Source organism: Lagopus muta, chromosome 16 (genome assembly GCF_023343835.1).
Source record: "Lagopus muta isolate bLagMut1 chromosome 16, bLagMut1 primary, whole genome shotgun sequence".
In the NCBI taxonomy this organism is placed as follows: domain Eukaryota; kingdom Metazoa; phylum Chordata; class Aves; order Galliformes; family Phasianidae; genus Lagopus; species Lagopus muta.
The window spans coordinates 6,146,391-6,166,004 of record NC_064448.1 but is presented as its reverse complement, the minus strand read 5'-3'; the positions used below and the strand labels follow the sequence as shown (position 1 = coordinate 6,166,004).

The window sequence follows — 19,614 nt, the reverse complement described above, 5'->3', positions numbered from 1 at the left end:
CAGCAGAACATTTCTTCCATGCTTGCACAGCCTCCAGCACAGTGTGACACAGGTGTGCCACGTTATTGCCCAAAGAGTCACAATTAACATCCAACATGACTGCACAGAGCCAGGCACGGTGCAGACGTGAGCACTAGCCCACACACATCACTGAGGTGATGCCTTTGCAGATGGGCTCCCTTGGAAGGAGGAGAGGAGAGGTGTTTGTGTCTGCTCACACGCCACTGTTGAAAGACAGCGTTCCCACCAGAGAGGGAATATCTCTAAATCTCTCCATCAATGTGTTTAGTTTTTCCATTTTGCCTTCCCTTATTCTGTTGCAATTCCTGATCTGTAACCCTGCTGCAGTGATGAGATTTTTTTGGAACAGTTTTTAAGCGGATTGTGTTGCTCCATCATAGGTGAACAGTTGGCTTGATTGCAGGTGGAGCTGACAGCTACACTGATGTACGAGGCAGTTGCTCAATACTTTCCACCGAAGAACCCCATTTTAATTAATTCTAACATTGCAAAACTTCTGGCAACAAGGCAAAATGTTCCGTGCCATCTCCTTTATAAGGTAATTATTCTCTCCCCTTACTGGATCTCCAGATCCAGAAAGGATCTGGAGTCTTGTCCCCCTCCTATTACTATCAGTGATCCTAGACTGCTAGAGACCAACCCCTCAGGATTGAACAACAGAAGAAATGTGCCATTAGTTGTGCTTTTGCTAGGCATGGGCACCTAACTCCAAAGCCCACAAAGTGCCTGGGAGAGGGACTTTTTTGTGGTAAGCTTAGAATGTATATTTAATTAAGATCGGAAAAGCTACAAAGAAATCAGTGCCCTTTAATCATCTCTTGGCGGGTTTCTCCTTCCATGCTGGTTTTGGAGGCTCTTCCTGATCAGCTGCTTGCTCGTGAGCATGGCCAGCTCGGTCAGGAGGTGATTTCAGTTCATGCTTTACCCCCGTGTGTCCCGGCTTCAAGGCTGCAGTAGGGATTGTTACGTACTGAGCACTGAGCCCAAAGGCTGACAGATTGCTGAATGGACCTGGAAATCCAGGGCCAATTAGGAAGTTGTTATTAAAGGATTTGGAATGATACCAGCTGGGAAGAAAAGTTTTGAGCCACTTTGATCCCAGAGGAAATTCAAGAGCACACAAAGGCAAAGCACCTTGCAGACTTGGGAACGGGAAGGCAAAGAAAAGCAGTGTGGTGCCATCTAAGAGAAAAGCACACAGCGCCCAGCAAGCATGAGCAGCAGCACCCTAATGCTGTACGGAACCGGGGACATAGACATTGTAACTGCTATTTGTGCTTGCTAAACCGAAACGTGCACACTGCGTGCACAGTGCTTAGAACGGAATGCATGAGGCACCAACGAGTCAAACCAGCCCCATAACAAAACCCAACACCCCTCTCAACTCCATCCTTCACTCCTTAAAAAGGAGATTTTGGGGGTGATGGTGACCAAAACTTGCCCTCGAGAAGGCCGATAATAAGTGCCCCACACATCACATACAGCCGAACTCGCCGCAGCACCACAGTGCTCGGAGGCGTCACAGTCCGTCTGCAACGCACCCTAGGCTCAGCGCCGCAGGGCCTCATGGAAGCCGTCCTCATCTACATACCCCCGCCCCCTCACCTGCCATTGGCTAGCTGTCTCCCCAGCGCTGCGGCGCAGCCCGGGGCCGCGGAGCTCGGCGCCTGATTAGCATTCTCCCCGCCTCCTGACGGGAGGGCGAGGCCGCCGATTCGTTTGTCCGCCTCCGGCGGGGCGCGGTCTCGCGTCGCGATTGGCGGAGCGCTTCGTCACTCCGCCGCTTCGAGGGCCGCACTTCCGCCTGGGTGTCAGCGGTGCGCAGCGGGGGGTGCTGCGCCGGGGCCGTCGCGGGAGCGCGGTGCCAGGTAATGCCGGCGGCTCTGCCCCGGGCCCAGCTCCCTTCTGCCGCCCCGCGCCTCCCTATGGCAGGGCGAGCCGTGCCTGCTGCCCTGCGGGGCCGTCAGCCCGGCCCGAGGCCGTCCTGTCCGCGGGGAGCGGAGGCCGCGGGTGTCGGAGCGCGGACGGCCCGGCCCCGCCTTCCCCGTCAAGAAGCCTCGGGCCGCGCAGCCGGCGGGAGCGGTGACGGCGCCTTCGTTATTTCTGTGTTAAACGAAGCTGGCGGAGCTCGGCCGACCCGAGCGGCGGCGGGGAAGGGGCTGAAGGGCAGCGCCCGGCTCCTGCGCGGGGAGTGCTGCGCGCCGCTTTGTCCGCGGCTTTGGGATCCGGGCAGCGCGCGGCCCTGCGGCTCCGTTCCCAGCGCTGGGCTCGGCCTCCGTGCCGCTCGGGAGCTCCGGGGCCGTACGACGCAGCGGGAGCTTTGCTGGAGTTGTGTGCTGCAGATCCCAGCTCTATGTTTATCTTACAGAGCTCCTGAGAGGGAGACGAGAGAGCAAGATGAGCAAAACAGACGGAGAAAAGACCTCCCTTTAAATAACATGCCACCAGAACTTCTGCATGGTGACAGAGGTATACGTTAATTACGTTGCCACTTTGATTTGGGATTTGATTTGGGTGTGAGTGGTGGCGTGCCATTTGTGTGTTCGGACTCGGGGCTCCTTTCTGAAGCAGCTCTGTTCAGCTTGCAGGCCAGAACCTGTGTTTGAAATCGTCCTCTGGTTTTTGTTGGCCACAGTCTTGCATTTCCCACCAAAGCACGTTCAATGCAAGCGGAAATCTTCATTTGGCATGAATTTTCTCAGTTAAAATACGTGGCCTTCACTTAAACTTTCAAAAAGAAAGAGGCAGGATCTGCAGTGTGAGTTACAGGATCTGCAGTGTGAGTTAGCAGCACCACGCTATTTCTCTCATAGTCTTTTTTTTGAGTTGATTCCATTCAATTCCAACTTATCCTTCAAAAATTCAGTAACTCTGCACTCACGTTGACAGCAGTGTACAACCACAGATAAGTGGTCCTACAAACTCTATATCAGTACACTTCGGAACTCCTAAAACCTCAGGGCAATTTCTGGAAGCAGTCGCGTAACTTCCAAACCTCCAGCCCTGCACTATGGGTTGGAAGCAGGAGAACTGGCTAAACTAGCACGGAAGCAAGACGTTCCGAGCAGAGATTTATCCCTCAGTAATCCCCTGGGTTTCAGTTACTGTAAACACAGCTTGTCTTAAAATACTTGTCAAGGCGTGCAGATGACCACGTGACAGAAAGTTGAAGGCAGTCTGGGATGAGAGTGGGAGCAGTCCTTGATGTTGCTTTCCTGAACCAACTGTACCTCTTAGTGAACTCGTAACGTCAGGGAGTGCTCAGAAGGAAGCACTGAGACATCTGCTGTCCAGGAATAAATACGCTGTTTTTTCCAAAACAAACTCTTTGGCCACGTCAGTGCAAACAGAAGACGAAAGTTCAAGAGAGAAAATGATGTTTAAATAGCTTGAAAGGCAGTTGAAGATGTAATGGGTTAAAGGCATTGAGTGAGGTTCAAGTAGTTGTTTGCTAACATCTGTGGAAGTGTTTTGGTTTGGTAGCTGCTCACAGAGGGTAATTTTCACTGTTGGGTGTTTTCTTTAAATCAGCTTTAAAACTGTTAGGGATTTCTATGATACACTCCTGCTTAAGCTGACAGATCTTATGATTGAAACTGTTAATGCTTTGAGTCTTTCTTCTTGTGAATTCTACTGTGTGAACTTCACACACGCTGACCTAGAACAAAGGTGGAAAGCTTAGCTTTCTGTTATTTTCATGTTGGCTGGAAAATGGACCAGCAGGCTTTTCTGCTTTGATAAGACTGTATTTTTAAATAACTGTTTGCAGTGCCAACCAGGCAATTTTTTGTTTAAAAGTGAGATTCGCGTGCAAGTACACGGATTTGTTTTGTTTTGAAGCAGATAATTAATTATCTTTGCTATTTGAAATAACGTGTTCTTGGACAGTGCAATGTTGCATCAGACTGCTTGTAACCAGGGCTCCCATTTACAAGTTGGCTTTCTTGTGGTCCTTCACTTAACATCACATACTGTCGCTTGAGTCACAAAGACACCTGAAAAGAACTGTCTGTCCTTGTCAAGAACACGATGTTCCTAAATGCTTCCTGGTTAGTCTGTTTGCTGTGAAATATCTAAGATGTTCTTTTTTGGGGGGGAAGCAAATCAAGCCCACAAAGAATGTGTGTTAAATATGAAGTGCTCAGTGTGAATGTTTTAGCCGAGTTTGAATCCAGCTGCTCGCAGGGGCAACATCTAGCTGAATAAATGGGGAAGTGAGACCCATGAGAAAGTTGGGCAATGTTTATCTGCTGCTTTGAAAGATAAGGCGATGTTCATATGCTTCCTGTTGTAAAAAATAGAGGTTACATGTGATACAGATTCCTTTATGTTTTTTAGTTCATGGAATTGACGACTATGTAATTTGCAATTAAGAATACTTGATCTCAGACCTCTATTTCCTAACAATGTACTGTATGAAAGAGTGAATGATGATGTAATTATTTACTTTGCAGTCTTAAAGCCTCCGTGCATGGAAGGAGTAAGCAATTAGAATGTGTCAAATGTGACTTGCATTGCTTTTGGTTCTATTCTTCTCAAACAACTCAGTGCACAAAGATGTCTTAATTTTCAGGATCAATAAGATATAAGAATAGACTAAGTTTACTTAAATTTGCTTTTTTTAATATATACAGTTACAATTGGAAATTCATTTGCTTGTCTAGACAGATCCTTCAGATTCTGTCAGTACATCTTATTATGCACATAATTGAATCAGACAGATTTTCAGTGAATTACAGCTGCCCTCCATTCAGAAAATGCAGGGGGCTGGATAATGTTTTCTTCCTGTAATTATCTGTAAATCTGACAGGAGTGTGCACAGGGGACAAATTATTCCTGCAGCTGCAGAACTGCATCTGAACCTCTTGGTCTTATGGTCCCAAACTGCTGGATGTGTACATCCATGCTTAGCATGGGATTTAGTGTGAGCCTGGAGCTGTGGGGCTCCTGTCCCACTGCAGTTTCTCTGCTCTGTCGCACAGCTTTAGATAAGGGCTGTTGGGATGTTGTGAAGCTTTGAGGTGTCTGCATGCTCGTGGACTGGTGACTTCATTGCATCTCACTGGCATCCTCTTACGTTGGTTTTTAGGGCTTCCAAAATCTGTTAGTATAGCACACTGTGCTTTGGTACTCATGATAGGTCAGAACTAATTATAGTATGGGAGTGTAACAGAGGCAAATGTGTGAGTGCTGGGATGTGTGTGTGCTCTGGCCGTGAGGCGACAGGGGCTCTGCTCCCTGCAGTGTGCCAGTGCGACCAAGTGAGAACCAGAATCCTTTTAATAACTCCCAATTAAAAAACTTGCATGCTCTAAAGCTACTGAGAGCTTAGCTCACCAGCCCCTTCATAACAGTCAGCTCAGCAGCGTGCTTGTTTGCTAGATTTGTTAGAGCAGAGCTTCTTCCCTGTGCACATGTGCTTGCTAGGCTTTGCAGAACATTAATAAAGCTGTTGAGAGATGCTTAATAGTAAAAGAAATACTTTATTTATAGTAGAGGTATAAATAACTGCATACACGCTGCTTTATTTTGTCTTGAACGTAGTTCTGAGTGCTGTGCAACCTTCTTGCTGTCTAAGAGGGTTAATGTCACCTAGCAGATAGCAACGTGGATTCTTTATTAAAGCTGAGCATGGGTTAGCAGTGTTCCTTCCCAGCCTCTTCTCTAACTGCAGATGCTCACAGCATGGAGATTCCAGTAGCAGATCCAAACCATAGTGCAATAACGGATGCTACGAACAAAATGAGCTGCATCCCATCAGAGCTGGCGCAGGTACACGTCTGTCCTCGGGGCATTTAATAGCTCCCAGCTGCATTAAGGCCCACAGCAGGAACAGCTGCAGTCTGCAGAGAAGCTGTGCAGGGGCAGCAGGCCAGGCTTTCCCTCACCCCAAGCCCCTCTGCTCAGCGTTGCACAGAGCTGAGAAGCAAGCTGCCCTCCTCTTAGCAGGGATGCTGGGTGAGTCTCGTTAGGCCAGGACCCCTTGGTGGAAGTTGCTATTGCATTACATTGAAGTAAAAAACAATTCTAGCTTGGTAAATAAAATCCACTTCTGGATTCTGCCATCTGTGTAGCTGTTTGCTGGTTGAAGAGATCTCAAGTGCATAATAATTACAGCAGGCATCTAAATTGCCAATTAAAACAACTTCTTGGCAATTTTTTGTAGATGTTTTAGATCCACTGTTGTCGGTAACCTAATTTCATGAGTCAATTAAGATTCATCCTTGCTGAAGCTTTCATTCAGAGATGAAACACTGCAGTCTGATGCTTTCGGGAGATATATACGGAGCAAAAGCACATGAATATTTATCTTCTGGTTCAAGCTATTTATTTCTGTCCCTTGAAGTACAGCAGCTATGTTTTATTTCAGCTGGCAACTTGAGAAGAGGTGGGCTCAGCTCAGTCATGTTTTGGGAGGGTTGTGAGCTTGTTTGCTTGTTTGTAGTGTCGGTGTGACGGCTGTGTGTATTTGATCTGCCAGTGGCTCCTTAGGAACCCATTGCTGGACAGAAGCTGCATCCCGAGCTCAGGGGATGTGCTAATGGAAATGCTGCTTTTTATTTACATATGTTGTTAGATGGATTAAACAGGCCATGGAATTAATTTTCCTTTGCACCAAGCTGACTTTACATTCTGACCAAGCTGGTTTCTGTTAAGTTGAGCTTGTGTCCTTCTGACCCATTAAAGACATGCAAACATCTGAAAACAGAGGGTCCTTTCAGAGCTCGCAGGTTTTTGCCTCTTCTGTTCCACTCCTCAGGCAGTATTTGTGTGGTGTTTTCATTGTGAGACTTGATAGAAAATTGTCATTACTTTTTTGCAATGAAAGCCTCGCTTGATTTTTCCTTTTTCACGCTTTTTAACTGTTTTCTCCCCCATATTGCTTACAAGTATTCTCCTTTCAAGTTAATAAACTTAATTTGTTTTAAAATTTGCTACGGAAGCACACATCCAACAAAACCTTGCTAGACATGTGAAAAAACTCATGAATGTGCTGCTTCATTAATTTTTTGGTGGCTCTCTAATGCCACTGGGCTGAACTCAACGCCCAGCCTCACGCTGGCCAGCCTCGGTTTGTTCTCAGAACTGCTCACTGTTTCCATGTGTGGTTTTGCTTAAGCGCTCCTGGCTCTGCTGGTGGATGGGGTGGCTGGGTGATGGCTGCGACCTGGTGCTGTGCTTCTCACAGTGTTAAACGTGTGCTGTAGGAGAGAAAAAGCAGGATTTGTAAAGGAGGCAGAGTGGTGTCAGCAACACATTTGCTTTCCAGGAGTGCTGCACGATGTGAGACTTGGATGTCAGGCCAGGAGGAGCAGGACAGCGCAGGTGCAGCCCTGCACCAGCCAGCCTCCTGCTTGCTGAGCAGCATTCCAGCAGCATGAGCTGCTCCAGCAGTGGAAGCTCAACTTCCTACAGCAATGTAAATGTTTCTTTAAGGAGGAGTAACTTCGGGTCAACCAGCAGGGGCTTTGTGGAAGGCTGACCTAGAAGAACGAGTTAGTATGGAGTAACTAGTTCTGTGAGATGAGCAAAATCACAGTGATGGCATGTTTAGCTCTTGCAGGTTTATTTTTGGACAGGTCCTGGTATTTTCTTGTGCTTTTTTTTTTGTTGTTGCTCTTAATCTGTATACAGGTGGCTAGAATCCAAACCTTAGGTCTTAGTGAGACAGTCATTGGTGGATCTGTTGGTTTTTGGTCGGTGGTTGTTTTTTTTTCCTTCCCTAGAGTGTAGGTTTGGAGCGTGCAAACAGCAGAGAGCAGGCAGTGCATCTCACCTGGCCGTGGGTCTCACACCTCTGGTTTCATATGTAAGCACATGCTTTGTATTTCACCTATGTTCAGTACCAACAAGGTGAACATGATGTTCGTGCTTTATGGAAGATTTGCTGGGATTGGAATCAGACCTAAGCCTTGATGGGTCTCCCTGTGTGTGGCACCTTTCCTTGTACAGCTCTGCTGCACTTTGGATGGAAGCTGCTGACTGCAGTTCTTGGTGTGGAAATGAGCATTGTGGAGGAAATACAGATTACAAATGCTGAACATGAAGCAAACAGGATGTTTTTGTCTTCAGCCTGGTTGAGAGTAACTTTCTGCTGTTGCTTTTAGCAGTCCTTGCTTCTTGACTCACGAGAGCTAAATGCTGATACCATCCTGTGTTCGTGTGTGTGCAAATTCATGTTAATCTCTGCTAAGTTAAATAACTGAATTTAAAAGAAGTAATATGAGTGCTAAGTTATTCCTGGTGTGACTCTGGTGCAAAATACATTGCTTTATCCTTTTTAAAATTCTCCTAACGCCTTAAAACAATTTGTGACTATTACTTAAAGTAACTTCCATGAATATTTTGTTCTTTAGGTGAGAGCTGCAGTACTTGTCTATAACTTACAGCGTATGACCAAACCCTCATTCTCCAATGAGGATCAGCTCGGGGTGGGGTGTGAGGTGCACAAGGACAGAGTGTAATGTGGGCTTCTGGTTCATTCAGGTCTTTCCCTGCAGTCACCACACTTCTATTTGGTGGTTGTTTTCATAGAAAAGCTTCATTAGCTTTGCAGTCAGTGCCTTTATTATCAGTAATTCAGAGTTCTTATTCCTTAGTGACTGTGGCATGCTGGCATTCCTGCCAGGATGTGTTTGGATAGGGGGAGTGTGCTCTTGGTGTGATAATTAAACAGAGGTGGGTTGGCAGCTGGTTTACGTATGTTGCAGGTGGGTAGAACTGCTTTGGAACAGAATCCTACTATGAGCTGTATGCAGTGGTGGGGGAGTCCTGCTGCCAGAGCTTGGATGAAAAGCAAAGGCTGGGAGATGGGACATGAGGGAATGCATGGAGAAAACTCAGGAATTTTAGTGCTTGTCATGAGACAGCTGCATGCTGCGCACATGCACTTCTCTTTCTGGAAATATTGGCTGCTGGTTTTCTAGAAGGGTGCAGCACTTGTAGGCAGTTGAATCCTAAGAAAACTAGTGCTTTCCCTCTTCTCCTCCCTCCCAGGCTGAAAAGTGTACGCAGTTACGTCCTCAAGAACAGGTTTTCATCAGAGTTATGATACAGCTGGAGACCTAGAAGAGATACTTCACTGGTGGGGCTGGAAGGCTCACAGGGACTCTGACTGCAGCTTCAGTGTGAGCATCTCCTGCAGTCAGCGCCTGCCTTCTGCTAGGCCAGGTAACAGCCAGACCTGTGCTGGAGCACAGCTTCCCCTGCTGTCTGCTGTGAGCTGTGGCAGTGCATTTCGTGTTAGAGGTAGACATTTAGAGCAATGTAATTAATTCTGCTGCTGTTTAGAGAAGAAGCACAGCATCCTGTTTGGTTCAGCCTGAAATCTGGGCTAGCTGCTGCTTTTGAACCAGTTACTAAAGGGTTTCTGCCTTTTTCTGGTTGTCTGCCAGCAGCCTGCACTGCATCTTTTTGAAGCAAAGCTGCTGCTCCTTTCCCTTCTGCAAGCAGGGCACTTGCTGGTAGCCTTGGGGGGTAGCCTTGCACTGGAAGTCTTCATTCATCCCTGTCTGTAGTGTGTCAGTATTTTGAGCTCTTGCATCCTTCCCTGGGAGATCGAGGCAGTTTGACTAACCTGAGTCAGAAATCTGTTGCTGATAAGCCTTTTTCAGCTTTCTTGCTTCAAGGTCTGTGACTGGAGCACGAGGAAGAGGGAAGGAAACTGTTCAGCTGAAAGCAATTGCAACAGGAGTGTAGCAACACACAAAAGAAGCAGCTGCGTGAAGTTCTGTCCTTACAGAGGTGAGGACTTGTAAAGGAAAAGCTGCTGAAGATTATATGGAAGCTGAGATGTTAACTATGCAGAGATTGATGAAAATCTTGTGATGGTGGGCAAAAGAGGTTATTCCTAGAGAAAAGGTGACAGTCAGGAACCTGGCATTGCAAGTGTGATGCTTCAACACTGTGTTCATTAACTGCAAGGAGCTGTAAAATAGGCCATTTCAGCTGCTCCTTCTGAACAGAGAGTTGGAAGGACAGTGTGTGAGGCGTTCACATAGCTTTGTGCTGAGCAGTGAGGTTGAAAGAGTTGAAGTTCAGGGGGCATCGTGCAGTTTGGTGTCTTGCAGAGAGGAGAGAGGGAACTGGCTCTAAACATGGCAAGCTCCTCTACTAGGAATAGAGTGTGCTTCTGGCTTTGTTTCCCTTAATTGGAATGGAACTGTGCATGTTATAATTACTCTGGAAAAGCCACTCTCACAAAAGCAGTGGGATCTTCAAGGATCAGAAAAAAATTGAGGCTGACACATTGAGGTTGTTTTGGGGGAGCTGGAGCATTGCTGTGTGCCTGGCTCAGCACTGGTACCTGGTGAGGGTTAGCAGGGGTGGAATCGAAATTTTCTGATTCTTTTGCTTTGACTAAAGATGAGTGAAGTAAAATGTTTATGTTACATCATTGCCAACCATCTGGAATAAATCTAATGTAGTCTGTCCATAAAGCAGAGCTGGAATGCTTCATGAATCTGTAAGTGATTTGTAGTGTGTTTGGCTTTAGTGAGAAAAAGGTTTGTTTCTTTACATTTTCTATCTGGAGAGCACAGCCTCCTGTTGTGTGTTCAAACGTTCAGAGCAGTAGCTGACAGAACTTACCTAATAGTTGCTGAGTGCACAATGTGCAGCAAGGCCCTGCATTTTTATGTAACAATGAGGTAAAGTTCTTTTACTTGTTCCCAGCTTTCTTGGTTAAGAATGCAGTAAGGTTTATCTTTTGGCTAAGAAGGGATTTCTGTTTTGCCAGCTGTCTTTTTCTTCCTTTTTCTTCTCGCTGTCCTTGTCTGAAATGTAACTTGCAGTAAGTAGAGTATATTTTATAATAGTGTACATAATGTTTTTATGTAGAGAGAACAAGTGTGACATAATATCCTGGTTGTTCTTGTGGTAAGCAGCACTGATCTTCAGGAGGACTTCAGAGTCATAATGACTGTTTCATGAATGCAAGAATCCAAGGCTTTCTTTTGTCATGGGAAGAAATAGGAAAATGAGTGTCTGTCAAGTGTGTGTGTTTGTGCTTGCAAGAAGTTTGGGAGTTGCTGATTCTTCTTCCCTGTCTTGTCAAATAGATCATCTAAAGCGGCTGGGAACTTGCAAAAGAAGACTTCAAAAGCGTACAGACACTTAAGCTCTAAATCAAGTTGAATGATGCATTAGAGGAAGCTGAGCTGGCTGTAAGGAGATTTCACGCTGAAGGATGAACAGTGAAGAAGAGTTCTATGATGCCGTTACGGGTGAGTGGGGGGCAGTGCTAAAAAGGAGGAGGGGGAAAAAGCAGCTCTGAACTGCATTGTGTCTGTTAAGGTACAAGAGATGTATTACTGCTAAGGAATAAAGAATGAGAAGTGCTTGTGAAACTTGTAGTGCCGTGTTCTGAAAAGAAGAAACGTTTGGGCTTGGAAATATGTATTTATTTCATCTTATTTTTATTCTTTAAAGCTCAGTGCTGGCTATTATTTTACCACTGTAGTTGTTCTTTAGGGCCAGTCTTGCTTTCATTTTTCCATGAGATGCAGGTAGTTTTATAGCAGCTTGAGAAGTAATGCTTTTAAGGCCCTTTGAAAGGTGAAAATATCTCTTGTAGGTTATTTTCACTGTTACTCGATTTATTTTGATGGAAAACTTATTCCAAAGAATTGAAATAGAGAAATATTCCTCTATATCTGTACAGATTGCTGTAAAAGCATGCTTTCTGGATAGGGAACTGAAAGGTTTGGCAATCCAGTGCTGTTTCTAGAAGAGCAAACAGGAATTCAATCGCCCTGGAGCAGTGCATCAAATAGTGCATTTCTCTGAAGTAATAAAGATGAGTGATTACTGCTAAGATCCTTATGTGGTTTTAGTGACAAAATGAAATACTTTTAAGTATTTTCATTTAAAAAAAAAAAAAAGAAAAAGAAAAACAAAAAGTAGTTTCAAAAATCCCAAAGTAGTTCAGAGTTTTGCATGTAAATTTCTCCTTAGAAATTCGAGGTGAAATAAGAAATACTGGCAATGGTGAGTGTAGGGTACTTGATGTGAAATCAAGGGAATGAAGGAGAATGATGGCAATCATGAAAGCCAAAGAATGGAAGTAGTGTGGTAGATGCAGGTAGGTGAGATGGACTTAGACATGGTTGGAGATTCCTGTGAGGAACAAACAGAGCTGTTTGGAGCAGTGTGACTGACAGCAGACTGTACAGGACTTGTCACAGTTGTTTCAGAGTCTTTCTCCCTTGAGAGTACCTCTAAAGACTGATGTTCCATTTCTTGTTCCAGCTGGATGCATTAGACCTTACTGTCCATTTGTTGGATTACTTGCACAAGCCTAGTGAAGTCTAGGCCTAGTTCTTTGTATCTATGACTTCTTCAGGTCATACATAAATGTGATGCTAAGAACAATTATTAATAGGTCTGTCTGCATTCTTCTGCTGGTTCCTGAAGCAGCCACGTGTGTGCTCTGTATCCCCAGGAGATTAAGCTCAGAATTGAGGTCCTTTCTGAGTCATAGTAAGCTTTTGCATTCCACGCTAAGAACTTCAGGATTCAGGATTCTCAATTTTGATTAAAAAAGCAAATTGCTTGGCAGACTCCTCAGCTTGTTTTTTCTGAGCATGCTCTCCATTCCTTAAGTCGGAGCAGTAGATGGGCAGAAGCCAACTTGAGACACGTGCTGGTTTTCCCTTAAGCCTGTGACTGGGATGTGGCTACCAGGAACAAGCTCATTCTCCAGCTGTGTCTCATTTCCCTGCTGATATGAACACAGTATGTACCCAATGCTCTTTTCCACTTGCTTCCCCAGTTGTCCTGGGCTCTGCATTCCTCGGTGTGGCTTGCAGTGTGTTCCCACAGTTTCCCTGATTTTAGTAGTTTGGATGCTGTTGTTTCTGCCCTACAAATTGCAAACAAGGCTTAGCAGGGGAGTGAAACTCCTTGGGAAGTTGTGCTTTAGAATTCTGCAGCAATCTTAGCCTACGTAATGTGTTCTCCCTTATAAAATGTGAGATCACTCCTTGAGAAGGCCTCAACATTGCTGTAGTTATTACTTGATAACATCCACTTCTCAAATAGAGATCTGCCCTGTGGACCCCTGGGTTTTGTTGTGATGGATTTAATCTCTTAGGTTGTGAAGTTTCCTGCTTCTGACACTGTCCCCATCACATCCAGAAGTCATGTTCATGTGATGGCATTGCATGCTGTGTGGTTGGGAGTCATCCTCCTGGCAGGTGGTTTGACCCAATGATGTTTGATGATGAGTACACCTGTAAATGTCCAGGATGGACTGTGCTGTGTAGCTGATGAGTCAGTTTGGCTGGGGAAGAGTTTCCAGAGTGAAGTTGCTTTGTGTTCAGAGGTGATTGTCATTGCTGATTAGCTGGACACATGACATCCTTACTTCAGGACTGAGTATTACTGTGAGCATCTCAGAGATGTTGTGTGTAATGCCTGTCATTTCTTGGCAGTGCAGCATTTGATTTTTCTCAAATGCAGGAGGAAGACTTCTCTGAGATTGGATCAGGAAAGCTGCTAAATTCATTGATGAATTCAGATTCTTCAAAATCTTATGTCAGCACACGGCTTTGATCACTTCGCTCCGGCCTGCATCACTTGGGATTATTAACCTCATTTTGAATTTGTTAAAGGCTGTGCTGTTGACTTTTGTTGTGTCAGACCTTATCTTTCATTAATTCTGTCAAATGTCTTTTTGCTAAAGTGGTTTGTGGAAGGATTGGCACAGAACAGCAGAATGCTTACTACAGTAAGTTAGTCACAGGGTAATAATTTATTTTTGATAAGCTTGAGTAGCTTTTGTGGTACTTTTTTTTACATATTAACCTGCGGTTCTATGGAAGCCTGTTCAGCATCTGTGAGGTCAATCTGGTGCAGTGTGTTTGAGAGCAGGTTGCCCTGCTGTTCCTACTGCTTGGCTCTTGTTTGCTGTAAACTGTTGCTTCCTCCTAGGGAGGTGCAAGTGAGGTACCTGCTGCCAGATGTATATATTTCCATCATGTTTGGATTCAATCAGCAGATTGTGCCCCAGGATTGAAGTACTGCGGATGTTGTGAAAACCCAGCCTGCCTCCTGTTGGAAGCAGCACGATACGGCCATGTAGTGTGAGACTGACTTGTTTGGAAGGGGGAGAAACAGTAATTTCTGGCTGAGAAAAAGTGGCCTCTTATTTTACTCACTGTGCGCACTTACAGCATTTTTATCCAATCTGAAGGAACCTTTTTAGGTATGAAGGTTCTCACCACTTTGCTATTTTGATTCTCTTTCTGTCTTGAGTGACAAACCTTAATTAGTATTTGAGGAAGCTGCTGAGTGTATGAAAAGGCAGTCTTGTGTCCTGGTGTGTGCAGTGTACGCAGTGCTGTGCTACTCTGCTCCCTCGTAGCTGGATGTGTAACATGGCTTAGTGGGCTTGTTTCATCTGCAGGATGGGGAAGAAGAGGACTGTGAGAACTAGAGCTGCTGGCAAGTACTTTTTCTTTAAGTTCTTGAAATGGATTAGCATTGGTAACCAGTTCATCTGACTTTGATAACTGAAGACTTTAAAAGCTTGGACACGTAGAGGTTGGGACTTTTTGATTAAGTTAATTTTTGACTCTGTTAGTTTTTGAAGCTTTATTTCAGTACAAAAGCTGGCCTGTATTGAAGCTCAGATACTCAGTTTTGCAAGTTCAAGGCTTTAATGGTAGCTTGAAAGACTTGGAACTTAGAAAAACTGTAACAGAGCATTTCAGTAAATATTCCAGTCAGTATTTCCTCTGTGAAGAACATTGTCTGATAGTTCTCCTCAGAACTATAACATTTGGGGTTTCATTGAGAAGCAGCTTTTAAAACTTCTGTTTGGGCTTGGAGCAGACGAGCCAGCTGTTACAGAAGATGGAAAGCATAGTGGAAAGCCTGGTGCTTTAACTGATCAAAATGCCTATTAAATGTGATGATGGTCCATATGCTGTGTGGGCCTGATCAGCTTTCTGGCTGAAGGCACGTTTGCCTGCCAGCCCACATGTTTTTCCCCACTTCATTAGTCAAAGCTATTTCCTTATACTCTACGGTATTTGCTTTCTCCATCTCCTTGTACCATAATGGGCTCCTTAAAAAGCTAATTTGTGATTAGGAATGCCCTTTAAAAATGACAACTATTCTTCTGTTGTGGGTTGACTGAAGATGGACAGGTGTTGCTTTTCTTTGAAGGCAGGTGTTTCAGATTAATCTTCATTTCCATTGCCTGGTTACATACAACCATCGCATTTTCCAGTTAAGAACTAAGAGCTGCTGAGGTGTCATTATTGCTGTATAATTACACACTTGTAACATCAAAATGTAGGAGAGGGTTCAATATGCGACATCACCCTTTACGTCTGCATTTTTAATGAAGTTAATGCCCCCAAATCATTGTTTTTCTTACTCTGAAACTGAAATAATCTTGGTCAAAACTAATTTCCTTACTCTGTGAGGGTACCTACATGCTTTGTAACACCTGGGATTCTTTCTGCATCCACAGCTGGGCTTCAGAATTGGCTGCACCTAGTTGTGATAGTGACTGTCAGCACAGGAAAGTGCTTGCCTAGATTGTGATAACTGTAATGAAAGGAATACAAACATAAATGGAGAAATAATTAAAAAATCCTTCATTAATCTCCAAGTCTAAAAAACATCTCCCTCAAAATATTTTGGCTTTTTTCTCCTTTCTAGACCAATCCCTCACCAGTGTTTTGTTTTTCTAACGCTTCTATGGAATGTTCAAACTACTTTGAGGCTTCTGTTTGTCCTTACACGTATTGAAGTCTTTGCAGAACTTTCTTCCAAGTAGCTCTGCTGAATGCAGAACCAGAAGGGAGGTCTGTTCTGCTCCGTTTTTGGTGATGTTGTCCTTACCTAATCTCATATTAATCTCTTAAAGGATGAGGTTGAATTGCACGCAGCCTTTCTTACAGTGTAGGCTTTCAGTAGTTTTAAAGGGAGATCAGGGCAGGAGTAGCTATGACCTAATGCTGTCATCTTACCACGTTGTTTTTGTCTGGAGTGATGCCTCCATGTTTTGTGTGCTTCAGCACTGCAGGTTCAGCAGTTGAAGAATTTGTTCTGATGTGTTTGGGTTCTTATGTGTGAAGTTTGCACACGCGGATGGCAAACAAGTTAGATATCCTGTATTTCTGTTGCTGGAGTAATATGGATGTTTGCCACTAGGTTGTGAAATGGGCTTTTTTTCCTCCTTAACTGCTCTGTATCTGATAGTGTGAGTAGGCTAAATTAATTTTTTTCTAAGGTCTTTAAGGAAAACTACGTAGCTAAACAAAATTATTATAATCACATCACAGCTCTGATGAAGAGGCAATGGAGCTGATTAGGAGCTATTGAAGAGCTTGTAAGATTCTAAATTGGTTTTATATTTGGCAGCATGAAAAAAAAACAGATGAGAATGCCTGATTGTAATGCAGCACTTGGCTCTAAATTCTTGGGAATTTGGTCACTTGATAAAAGTTCTTCCCTCTGATGTTTTTTAGAATAAAATGACCCTGTGTAAGTGTGCTTATGCTGTGAGAGTTGTAAAATGTGAGTGATGCTCTGTGGCATCAAAAGGTCCCTCAAAAAGTTGTTGCTTTGTGTGTTTTTTCCATACAGGCTTTGATTCTGACAATTCTTCAGGAGAGTTTTCAGAAGCAAATCATAAAGTTGCAGAAATGCTTGATCTAAATCCACACCAAAGCAATAGGACTGGAAAGCATAACGGGGAGACGGAGATTCAGGAAAATGGAATTAAGAGGCACAGGTAAATGCACAGCACTGTGCAGGAAATGAGAAATGACCGTGCTGGATCGTGATTTTTTGGGGTATTACTGTTCTCACCAAGGAAGAGGTTGTTTCTCTGAAACTGAAACGCATTCCACTTGTCTGCTTCCAATGTCAAGTGGTAATTAATGCTTCATTTCCTTTATTAAGTACTTTAGTACCTGTAAATTAATTTTTTTTTTTTTTTTTAAGGAACTTGTAGTGACAGACTTGTTGCTGTTCTTTTTTTTCCAATTATAGGACATCATTGCCTGCCCCAATGTTTTCTAGAAGTGATTTTAGTGTGTGGAGCATATTAAAAAAATGCATTGGACTGGTAAGTTAGTCTAGATTAAGTATGCTGATATTAAGTTTTCTGCCTTTGACTCATTAATTGTATTCCTTAAAACCTGCATGCAGAATATACCTGCTGCATTTTGTATTTGTCCTGCAAGGAACATAATCTTAAACTGCCAACTCTGCTGCCTTTCTCACTTTAGCCGTTGGAGCACGTAAGTTGGTGTTTCTAACACAGTCCTGTAAGAGCTATGCTAAAGTCCTTAACAATATGGTTAATTATGCTTTGATTAACACAACATTCTCTTCTTTGTTATTGTTTTTTTTGCTGCTGGTTTTAGACATTCGTATCTACTCTAGATCTGCCAGCACAGTACTTAGTGAATGCAACAGGCAAGTCAGTGAGTTGCTTTGCCAGCTTAGCTTATGTCATCTAGGAGAGAGAAATGTACCATCAAAACTCCTTTGGTTGGGATGGATGACATTCTATCAGAACGATTTGCCTGACCAAATCAGGTTAGCCAGGAGTGACTTTTCCTTACTGCCTGTGGCAATGGAAAGCAACTGTTGTGTCTGTTGTATCTGATGGCATTTTCTGCTCCACTAAATTGTAAGCATGTAAAAGATGGAAGTGCCCAGTATTAGTGCAGCTGTTTTAATAAACATCTAGATTTGATGGCAAATAGTAAAAGACCTGGGGAGCTGGAAATCTGTGTGAGCTTTGTGTGTCTTGTATCCACATGGGAAATGAGAGACATACTGATGGAAATAACAGATTGTTTTAATAAAGCCACTAAAATATGTTAGAGCAATTCAGGTAGTATTTGTTATGTAACTGTTCCTCCTAACAAATAATTTGTGATTCCTGCAGTAGGATAGTTAGTTTTTATGCATACAGATATGTGAGGTTTTCAAAGAAGTGTGTGGTACCTGGATACCTGTAATGAGCTGTGTGGTGCATCATTTCCACTAGCTACAGAAATCTTAACCTCTTTTGTGTAGAACATACACAAGAAGGTAGAAGGTAACATTTTTCTTGAATTTACTGGGTTAGTTGGATCAACTTTCAAAGTTTTTTTCATTCTTTCTGATCTCTAGTAGAGTTCTGCAGTGCTTCTACTCCCTTTCAGCTCTAGCAGTTCCAGTTCTGCTGCTGACTTGTAGTGTTCTTGCAAACACACTTGACGACTCAACTAACCCACAGCTTACTTTCAGTATTCTTAGTGTTGTCAGTTGATAACATAATGCTCTAAGAAATTAACTTGTCCTTTTGTTACCTAGGAGTTGTCTAAGATTACGATGCCCATTGTCTTCAATGAGCCATTGAGTTTCCTTCAGCGGATAACTGAATATATGGAACACATATACCTCATTAATAAGGCTTGTAGTCATGCAGATCCCTTGGAAAGAATGCAGGCAAGTCCCAGCTACCAGCTTGTTGTTAGTTCAGAAGTGGTTTCTCTTTCTCAAGGGTCTTTTGTATTAATACAACCCTTCTTTTGAGTGCATCTCCTCCAGTGCTGTTGTAAGAATACCCATGTTTGTCTGTCTAGAGCAATTTCCTGTTATATAGTGGTTGACATGAGTTATGTGTGATGCTTTCCTACTTGATACTTTGCACAAAGGTCTTCAGCAGGGCAGTGCAACAACTGACCCTTCCCAAGGCCCTCAGCCTGTTCAGGGCTGTTTTAGCTGTGACTCCTTGGTATTTATGTGTTATAAAGATGAGATCTTGGCTTTAAATCACCTTAAAATGAAGTTGTATTGTGCCCTGGTGACACAAAGGCTCCTGAGCTTTCCAAAATAGGTCACAAGCATTAATTTGAATTGTTGAATGGCTCCATGATTTCTAGAGTTAAGAGAGGAGCATGGAACAGAGTACAACCTGGCAAAATGTACTACAGAAAATGACTCCTTTTGGAATGATAGGCTTGTTAACTGCTTCTATTTCTCTACTTCTATATTCTATCCCATGGATTGCCAGCATTTTGGCCTTAAGCAACATATAGATCTTTCTTTTTGGAAGAATAATAAAATATTGTACTATGCCAAAAACAAAGAAACAAAAACAAACAGAAAAACAGTTTTAATGAACTGTTAATATAGCTGTGTTCTTATTTCCTTACAGGCTGTAGCTGCTTTTGCAGTTTCTGCTGTAGCTTCTCAGTGGGAGAGAACTGGCAAACCATTTAACCCCCTGTTAGGAGAAACCTATGAATTAACAAGGTAATAATTGAATTGGGATCTGAGGCTGGCTGTGTGAGCAGGCAGTCACACTGGCTTGGTTGTTGATTCACCAAAGTAAATAAAAAACTATTAAAATATGTTTAATACTTTTCTGAGTTTAGCTAAAATTATTTCCCCCAACTAATGCAAAATGTTTGAGAGGTTTTTATAGAAGTAGTCTTATTTCTGTGTTAATGCAGGGTATTCTTAGAATTGTTCAGAGAATAAATAGTTGAAGTTCTGCTGAAGGCACCTGAACAGAGAATATTAACTAATTTTAAAGAGTGTTGTGCTTATTGCTATCAGATAAGTTAGTTTGAG

At 43.5% G+C, this 19,614-nt stretch overlaps 1 protein-coding gene across 5 annotated transcripts in view; it reads left to right on the top strand.

Annotated features, from left to right (window-relative positions):
* Positions 1 to 1,768: 1,768 nt before the first annotated feature.
* The window catches only part of OSBPL2 (oxysterol binding protein like 2), a 29,750-nt gene continuing 11,904 nt past the window's right edge, over positions 1,769 to 19,614 (top strand). The window contains exons 1-8 of one of the 5 annotated variants that reach the window (XM_048963502.1): positions 2,390 to 2,490; positions 9,019 to 9,192; positions 9,636 to 9,765; positions 11,082 to 11,246; positions 16,624 to 16,771; positions 17,032 to 17,107; positions 18,349 to 18,483; positions 19,196 to 19,293. In XM_048963502.1, the coding sequence (XP_048819459.1) occupies positions 11,210 to 11,246; positions 16,624 to 16,771; positions 17,032 to 17,107; positions 18,349 to 18,483; positions 19,196 to 19,293 (494 nt within the window). In that variant the 5' untranslated portion in view covers positions 2,390 to 2,490; positions 9,019 to 9,192; positions 9,636 to 9,765; positions 11,082 to 11,209. Of the gene's footprint in view, positions 1,890 to 2,389; positions 2,491 to 9,018; positions 9,193 to 9,635; positions 9,766 to 10,649; positions 10,671 to 11,081; positions 11,247 to 16,623; positions 16,772 to 17,031; positions 17,108 to 18,348; positions 18,484 to 19,195; positions 19,294 to 19,614 lie in introns of those variants that run through there. The other 4 variants (XM_048963503.1, XM_048963505.1, XM_048963501.1 and 1 more) reach the window with 4 other exon arrangements.